The 9,682-nt window shown below is 45.0% G+C and overlaps 1 protein-coding gene across 1 annotated transcript; it reads left to right on the top strand.

Annotated features, from left to right (window-relative positions):
- Positions 1 to 320: 320 nt before the first annotated feature.
- On the top strand, positions 321 to 1,996 carry LOC125514806 (pentatricopeptide repeat-containing protein At1g05750, chloroplastic-like). Its single transcript, XM_048680161.2, has one exon. The coding sequence runs from the start codon at positions 413 to 415 to the stop codon at positions 1,877 to 1,879; it is 1,467 nt and encodes a 488-aa protein (XP_048536118.2). The 5' UTR covers positions 321 to 412; the 3' UTR covers positions 1,880 to 1,996.
- Positions 1,997 to 9,682: the final 7,686 nt, after the last annotated feature.

The following is a 9,682-nucleotide window of genomic DNA, read 5'->3' as shown; positions in this document are numbered from 1 at the left end:
GCGGCAAATTTGTTTTTTACGCGCGACGCGACCGGTGCCTGTTGGAGATGCTCTAACATTTCTATCTCGGCGTTGCGTCTCGTTTTCGTATTTGGGAAATTGAGTGATGTCTTTGCCGTTTTCATTTGTGAGCAACTTGCCCATAGCAAAACGCGCTTTAGTTTTCTTGCAAACTCATTATAACTGAAATATATTAAGGCGAGCTATCTTAGCATTGAGAAAACCTTTACCACCTCCTTCATGGATCTCCTATGTTTGTAAATCTGGCCCATTTTTCTCCCCATTTTTCCGTACCAGCTGAAGTATCTGACGGATTAAGCGTCAGCCTCAGAAGGAGAGGAATTCAGGTACATCGACAGCAGTCTTCAGACTTTGGTCTGCTTCTACTCTTCCAGCCGAAAGCTTCTCGGCCATGGCAGCGGCCGCCTCTCCATTTCTCAGTCTCCCTCGACCAGCGCAGCGCGCCACCCCAAAGCCACGCCGCCACACGCCGCCGCGAGACGTGGTCTCGTGGACGGCCGCCATCGCGCGCCCGGCGCGGGAGGGCGACCTGCCGTCGACGGCCGCCGCGCTCTCCGCCATGCTCTCCTCCCCCGCCGCGCCTGCGCCCAACGACGTCACCCTTCTCACCGTCCTCTCCGCCTGCGCCGGCGCCCCCTCGTCCCCGCTCGCCCGGCCCCTCGCGATATCGCTCCACGCCCTCGCCATCAAGCTCTTCCCGGGCCACCTCCTCCTCTGCACCTGCCTCGCGCGGTTCTACCTCGCGTCCCGCCTCCCCCACCACGCCCTCCAGTTGTTCGGCTCCATGCCCGTCAGGTCCGTGGTCACCTACAATACCATGATAACTGGCCTCATGCGCAACGGCCTCGTTGCCGCCGCGCGCGAGGTGTTCGACGGAATGCCGGACCCGGATAAGGTCTCCTGGACGGCGCTCATCGACGGGTGCGTCAAGAACGGGCGCCACGACAAGGCGACCTACTGCTTCCATGCCATGCTGCTGGATGGCGTCATGCCAGACTACGTCACGCTGGTAGCTGCCATCTCCGCGTGCGCCGAGGTCGGCGCGCTCGGCCTAGGTATGTGGGTGCACCGGTTCATGACCAGGGAGAGGCTGGAGGGCAACATCCGCATCGCCAACTCGCTGATTGACATGTATGCCCGGTACGGTAAGGTGGAGTTTGCACGGCAGGTGTTTGACGGCATGAAGAAGCGGACGGTGGTCTCCTGGAACTCGATGATCGTCGGGTTCGCAGCCAACGGACGGTGCACGGACGCCATCGAGCATTTTGAGGCAATGCGGAGAAAGGGGTTCAAGCCAGACGCTGTGACGTTCACGGGCGTCCTCACGGCCTGCAGCCGTGCTGGTCTCACCGACGAGGGGCTGAGGTACTATGACGCCATGAGGGAAGAGCACGGCATCAAAGCAAGGATGGAGCATTACGGGTGCGTGGTCGACCTGCTCGGCCGGGCCGGGCGCCTGGACGAGGCCATGAGCGTGGTGGCGACCATGCCGATGCGGCCGAACGAGGTGGTGCTTGGAGCCCTGCTCGCGGGCTGCCGGATTCACGGAGACGTGGACATGGCCGAGCAGCTGATGCAGTACCTCCTCGAGCAGGACCCTGGCGGCGACTCGAACTACGTGCTGCTGTCGAACATCTACGCCGCCGTCGGGAAATGGGATGGGGCCGGTAAGGTCAGGGGCCTGATGAAAGCCCGGGGGGTGAAGAAGAGGCCAGGCCGCAGTGCTGTGGAGATCGACGGCGACGTGCATGAGTTTGTCTGCGGCCATTGGTCTCATCCGCAGGCTGGGGAGGTGTTGGACATGCTTGACCTGCTCAGCCATGAGATGGCAGGGCGTGAGGCCGTGAGTGAGCATTGAAGACTGGAGGCTTTCAGTAGTCACCATGTTCTGCGTTTCGAGCGTTTGTACAGACTACTGCTTTGCTTGCCCATCCACGACAACATAAGACGAAAAGAGCCAACGGTTGATTAGAAATCTGTTGTATTTGCAGTTCTACGGTCATTATGACTCCCGTTACATGTACAGTGTCGGGAGAGGCATCCAACATGCGCAGCAAGCCAGTAACACAGGTGATGAAGCGACACCAGTAACCCCGGTGCCTACTCTGTTACCACCATCTCGTCGGCTGCTCATTCTCCCGCCAGCTATGGTACCAAGTCCTTTCCTGGTTCCGATCTACTGCTCTGCCGCCACACCCTGACGCCATGTTGTACGAGTGGTGGATCGATGCCTGCTCGGCGGTGCCTTCCTCGTGTAGAAAAGGACTAGCATCCTTGCTCCTCTTGGTTGCATGGCACCTCTGGAAAGCACCGGAACGGCTGTGTTTTCGATGGCTTGCAGTCCTCCATACACGTCCTACTTCAGCTCATCAAGAACGATGCTCGCCTTTGGTACAGGGGTGGCGCGCTTGGATTGGACAACTTTCTTCCCGAGTAGCCCCCGTGTACCATGTGGATGTAACTTCTATATATCAATCAATGAATAATACATAACTTTGCGGATTCTTGAAAAAAAATCTTCAGAAGCAAGCCCACAGGGCTTACATCGTATGATCATCTCGTGATGTATGTGTGATCAGCTCAATCAAACATGGACACTGAATTTCTGGAAGGTGAAGAATAACACAAGCTCCTGAACTGATAACGTTGGTGTTACTGTGGAAATATTGGACTACTACTTCATTTTTCTTCCATTATATCACCCGTAATGTCTCACCTACTTGCTCCCATATCCCTGTCAAAAGCAATAACAGTAATTACTTCCATACATTGCAGTCAGAAGATCATATATTCACTTGTGCTCAGTGCTCACCTACTCCTCTTTCAAAGGCAAGAGGGAGAGAATATACATATCTTTATCTGTGCACTTTTTTTTTCTCGCCTATATAGGTAAGAAGAGAACATGGTGCAAACAAAAAGATACACCCAAACAAGCATTTCCCTGGTTTGCGCTACAAGAGAAACAAAAAGGCCTTCTCCATAGGTTGGTTTTGAAAAGAAAAAAAATGTTAGAAATGAGCGACACCAGAAAGGCAGAAATAGTCTCCTTGTACACGGCTGCTGTTTGGGGCAATGCCTTAATCACAGAGTGAGTGAGCAGCTGTATTTGGAGTAAGATGAAAAGGATCAAACATCTATAGAGGCTACTGCTTTGCTTGCGTCCATGAGAACATAAGAGGAAAAGAACCAATAGTAGATTAGAAATTTATTGTATCTTCAGTTCTTTGGGTATCGTGCAATATGTACATCGCACGCCTTAATATTGCAGTGGTCTCTTCACAAAAGGGTGCTCCAACAGCTGAGCAGCAGATGGCCGGTCCTTTTAGTTTGCTTGAACACACTTTGCTATGAAATCCCGGGCATCTTCTAATAACGTATTGAGAATTTTTGGTGGTATTCCCCTACCAATTTTGAGCAAAGCATGTGTCTACATGGCAGGAGAGAAGATTGCATCACAAACAATAACAATACACAACTCTGATATTAAGAAAACCACAAGATCCAAATACAGGGAATGGGTTCGCTACTTTCTTTTGCGGGGAAATGGGTCTGCTACTTGTATCTATGCATTTCTAATTTCCCTAATAAATACATCAAAATAGACAACAACAATATAGCGGCAGATTTTTTGGGGGTGCCCACTATACATTATGATACTTGCGCATACAAATGTCATGGAATTCATAGTCGCCTCCCCCTAGGAAGATAGCCCTTGATCTTTCAATTTTTAAAATTTAGCTTAGTATGCAGCTCCAGTATACCAGCGCATTCAAATTACATGTCTTGCAGTATTTAAAAGTTAGATGCTGTTTCAGAAAACTAAGGTGACAGAATACGCATCCATTCCATATCAGGGTATGGAACTTTGGCGGTCAGCATCTCCAAAACTGTGCAACCAAGACTCCATATATCTGCCGGAGGTATGTGGCTTAACCTTGGCAACCTGGAAGAGAGCATACCATCACAAAACGTACACAATTGGTACAATAACAAAATATTGCTTGCAATTTGCTAGATCAAACTTGCTTCCCGAAAAGTACAACCGTGCTTCCCGAAAAGGTTATGCTAGAAGAAGAACTGTGCTTCACGAAATTGAAAAGTATAGTTGTGCTTTCAGTAAAAAAAAGTTATGCTTCCCAAAAAGAAAAGAAAAAACACAATATGTGCTTCCACGAGAAGCAACTCCCAAATAGGGAAAAACACAACCTATACTTCTGCGAGAGGCACAACTGTGCTTTCCGAAAGAGAAAAGCATAGATATGCTTCCCAAAAAAGTAAAAAAAAGTAAAAACACAAGTGCGTTTCGGGTTCCACATTTTTCCAGTTTTTTATTTCTTCCCTGGTTTTCATTTTTTTGGCTCTCGGTTTTCATTTGTTTCGATTCCTTTTTTTTATTTTTTTCATTAAAAAATCGTCGAAACCTATTAGTTTCGAAGATCTTGACGCGAGAAATTGAACAATGAAAATGGTTCATAATTTGAACGCTCGGTTCAAGAGATAAATTATTTTGAAAAAATCTATGAAAAAAACTTCCATACTGCAACAAGTGGCGCGCATACTTCATTGCCACTGGTCACCATGAGAGAAGGTGAAAATGACCTTTGCAAAAGGCACCTCCTCACCAGAGTTCAAGTCCCAGACTTGAACTTTGGTGCTCGTATTTTTGTAAATTTATTTCAGGTCGTCCAGCGATGCGTTCAGTGGGAGAAGACGTTTCAATCGACTACGGAGGCATCTGCAGGGACTTCTCAATCTCAAGATGATGTGCCGGCTCGGTCTCTCAAGGTGCTTATAAGGATAGGGTGTGTGTGTTTATGTTCATAGAGGTGAGTGTATATGAGCGACTTCGATTGTACTATGTTAAAGAAAGATCTTACATGATGATAGGAGAGTTGTCTTGTTTGCGGCATATCGGCATATATATTTTCCATTGAAATGAGGCCCTAGAAGTGGAAATACATGCGATTATGGAGGAAGTAATTCTTACTATCCAATCGTTCAAATCTCCCTGTTCAGCTTCAATTGGATTGTGCGGTTGCTCTTGCCGCACCTGCTAATGGGTCTCTGGACAAATCAACCTATGGTCACCTTTGACGGAGATTAAAGGTTTAATGAATAATGGGGTGTTTGTTCCGGTAAAAACTTCTTGTGATCAGAATAGAGTTGCACATAGCTTAGCAAACTATGATATATCTGGGAATAGCACTGCGTGCTGGCTTAACCAATCCCCCTGTTTATTTCCGAACTCGTTGCTAAGGATTGTAACTCTGTGTACACGACCCTTGTGTGTATGCATGTGTGCGTTCATAGGGGTGATTTCTGTCAATTGTCAAGAAATTCACCCGCAATTTTTTTTTACAAGAAATAGCCTGGCGGTGTACACGACCCTTGCCGGATCACGTCAGCCCCGCGAAGCTGGCGTGGTGCGTGGAGCAGGGACGAGGTTCAACTGCGCCAGCAGTGCACAAAGGAAGGAAGCAAGCAACTGAAGACAGGAATCGTGTAGGAGCCGGAGATCCGGCGTCGGGCGCGCGCGCTCGTCTAGGATCCGGAGCCGTTTCGGCTTCCAAAACGAGCAGCCCAGGCCTTTTTGCATGTAATCTATAAATAGTCGTACATCGGGGGCTAGCAAGGCTTCCAAACCCCCTCCCTCCCTCCCAGAACACAATCCATACGCGATCGACACGGCTGTTTCGTTTGCTTCCATCTCAATCTCAAAGTTTTGGAGGGCGATGGCGACGGCAAGGCTCGCGGAGCAGCTCAAGGCGGCGGCGGGATGGGGCATTGGCCTTTATATACGCTGGGAGGAACCTGTCTTGATGATCCTTTCCTGTGTGCTGATTAAGTTGCTGTGGGTCCTTTTAGGCAGGCTATTCCAAGGTCAAGGCCTCTCCATCTTCTACGTGTTGGCCTATGTTTGCCTCTCCAGCTTACAATCTATGTACGACCGGAGTTTACGTGTTCTCCTTATGGATTGGAGAAGGGGTGTGTATGTTTGCTAAGCTGTAGGTGATTGCTCCGCCTGAGACCAGGGATGCATGTAGCTAGTATCGCCATAGATGGCCTCCACTGTTCTGTAACTCTATAACAGCATTTTCTTCGCTCTGATTAATCAATGAAATACGGCCCAAGGGCCACATTTCCTTCGAAAAAGACTAGCCCTTGCTCTGGCCTTTTCATCATGTGAAAAGGATGATGTACTTAGTTTTCGGTTAGACTTCTTTCACGGAGATTTGTTTTGATATTGTTTAAGCTCAATAAAAATCTGATTGTTGTTCTTTTTTTCCTTTTGCAAAATAACTCTTGCATTACTTAGAATTAAGGATTACAATCTCGCCAAGCAATGTTTAAAACTTCCTTTGGTCCAGATCCAAGCCAAACAGCAGTCCGACCTTCAGATATATTCCCTCCGTTCCTTTATATAAGGTGCATTTGATTTTTGATAAAATTCAAGAGATTGACAACCCCTTGTTTCCGTTGGATGCAAATATTTATTCTTTTGTGTAGGTGTTGTTCATGAGGTCTTGTGGGGTTCTCCTACTGGATTAATAATCTTACTTCTTAAGTGGGGGAAATACTTATCTCTACTGTATTGCATTCTTCTTCCCTCTTCGAGGAAATCACAACGCAACTCACAAGTAGCATAGCTACACTCTGCTCTATCCCTCGAGATCGTGAGAGCGTAAAGGGAGATAATTGCATGTATCATCCTTGTAGTCACTAGCGAGGTCCAACTTGGTCTTGGTGGTTGCAAAGTGCTTTTAGTACGGTCTTGGTACAAGAAAACATGTGCTCAATACGGTTTTTGTGGTTGAAACAACAGTCCTGGCTCTACACGTTGCATACGTATCTTGTATTTCTGATGTATGCCACGTCAGCCTGACCCCGCTCGTCAGAATGGACCCATATGTTAGCGAGATATATGAGAAATAGAAGAAAAAAGCGCGCGATGAGGGGGCGGGGGGTCGAACCCGCAACATGTGCGCTTCCGAGGGGGGGGGGTCAAATCCGCAACCTATGCGCCGGGGAAGCGCGTGCTAACCACCAGACCAAGTGTGTGTGCGTGCGATATTTGTGGAGATGCACTTCTTATATATGTAGTCTTTTTCATAAGAAATCTATCTAGGTTTATTTTTTGAGTGAAAAGAAATATATTTATGTTTTTTGAGAAATAAGAAATCTATTTACGTTTTTTAAGGGGTAGAAATCTATCTACGTATACACAGTCTTTTTGTTTTGGCTGGACGGGCCTGTCTTTTGTTTTTGTTTTAAAGCTACGGCCCAGCGGTCTTATGTGTATTCTTTTTTCTTGTTCGTGTTCATTTTTTTGGCGGTCTCCTATTTGGCGCGAGCAACCTGGTGCGTACCCTCTCTGCACCCACTACGTACAGAATTTTTGGAATTGTGAATATTTTCGAATTCATGAATATATTTTACAAATTAAGGTGAATATTTTTCTAATTTAAAATTTGTTCATCGAACTGAAAGAATGTTCACCATTTTTGAAGTTGCAAACATATCCTAAATGCATGAGCCTTTTTATAAAATCATGAATATTTTTTGAATCCACAAACTTTTTTTAAAATTACATACAAGTTTCTTTGAACTCGTCAACATTTTTTTTGCATAAGTGAACATTTCTTGAAATTCGTGATCAACTTTTGAAATTCATAAACAATTTTTATTTGTGAGGATCATTTTTTGAATTCATGAATATTTTTTTCAATCAGTGGATTTTTTTAAATTTTCGAAATATATTTCTGAAAATTCCCAAATATTGTTTTGAATATTTTAAAAAATCATGGACATTTTTTGTAGACACTAACTTTTATATTTGAATCATGATTTTATTTTTTGATTCGATGAACGTTTAAATAAACCCATGGACATTCTATAAATTCACGATTTTTTTAAAGGCAGCGATATGTATATAATAGACAATGCATCCCCATTATAAACAAGATCGGGCACTTGGCCTGGTGGCTATCTCGCCCAGCAATGGTGCTGATCAAGTGATCATGCGGGTTTGAATCGCTGTCCTACTTTTTTTTTTAGAATCATCCCCGTCATATTTATTTTATTTTATTTCTCGTCCCGCTGATATATGGGCCTCATACAGATGTGGCCTAAGCTGACCCATTGTACTTGTTTTATTTTAATTCTTGGCCCATTGACATATAGGCCTCATACGGACTTGGCCGTGTTACCTATATAAATAGAGCCAGGACTGTTGTTTGAACCTCAGCGACCATATTGAGTACGTATTTTCTTGTACCAAGACCATATTGAAGCACTTTGCAACCATTAGGACCAAGTTGAATCCCGCCAACAACTACAAGAATGATAGATGCAATTATCTTCCTATAGGGTGTTTGCTCCGCTCCATCCTTTTTATAAAGAAACAGTGCAAATGAATAATAACATTTACTAAAAAAACATTGTCGTGGAAGATGTAGGTAGGTCCATGAAGATGACCTTGGGATGCTCCGCATCAACCTATATTGACCTCCCATGCTGCTCCTGCTCAGGGTGTCCACGGCAGCGATTGGGCCCACCGCGGTTGGTTGCTTTTCCTCTTCCACGACCTTGAGCACGTCTCCCCGATGTCCCGACGCTTTGTTGCTCTGCCTCCATGGCCACGTACCCAATGCCGATGCCACCGCAACCTGGGTCCACCTGGCAGTAACCAGCGTCGCCGGTGAGCCAGTTGACCAGGCTGGACCATAGGGCTGGTCGGTCACTCAGTCTGAGCTTCCTATTGTGGCTCGCCGGAGCACCGTACAGTCTGAGCTGAGCCCGGTCCAGCTCACCGCCGATGAGCTTTAGGCTGGCTCCATTCCGTTCTTCTCCATCCTGATCGGTGGATTTGTTGAAGGGAGCAGCCTTCGCTGCTGTCGTGGTCCTGGAAAGAGAAGTTGTTGATTCCAATACCGGTTCTTGTACCAGCGTATGCTGTTTATTTTAATTCGGTGGGTCCTACGAGTAGGAGGAGAATGCATGGGTGAGTAAAGTCACAACCAACTCAAACCTTTATAAATAGGAAAGAAGAGGAAGTAATTAAGAAAAAAATGTAGACACCAAAATGTATATTTTAAAAAATGTACATCACCGTGTATTGTCAAAAAAAAGTTTCAACGTTGGAATCATTTTTCTTCTTCTTTGCTTATTTTCTAGTTGCTTCACTTCTCTTGGCTTCTACTTCTGCTTATGAAAATAAATGTACATCACCAGAAGAATCGTACAATACTTGTACTTTCATCCTTTATATTTTTATTTTTTCCTTTGTTTTCACTTTTTTTGATGTGTAATTAAACTTTAGAAAAACTGTTCAACCATTCCAAATATTCATATAATTCCAAATTTTATTAATCATGCTTTTGAAAAATGTATAACATGTAAAAAAATGCTTTTAGGTGTATACAAAAAATGTGCAATGTGTATGAAAAATTGTTAATTATGTATTTAAAAATGTTAAAGTGTATTAAATATATTTCATATGTATGAAAAATGTATATTATGTATAAAAAATGTAGATACCAAAACATATACTTAAAAATGTTAATTCTGTATTTATAAAATGACAAATGGTTATATTAAAATGTTCCTAATGTATAAAAAAATGTACATTTTGTGTGAAAAAATGTTTATTATCATTAAAATA

The sequence above is a fragment of the Triticum urartu genome, chromosome 6A (assembly GCF_056163025.1).
Source record: "Triticum urartu cultivar PI428250 chromosome 6A, HENAU_Tu73, whole genome shotgun sequence".
NCBI lineage: Eukaryota > Viridiplantae > Streptophyta > Magnoliopsida > Poales > Poaceae > Triticum > Triticum urartu.
Note: the sequence above shows the minus strand (reverse complement) of the source record. Positions and strands in the feature narration are given on the sequence as shown.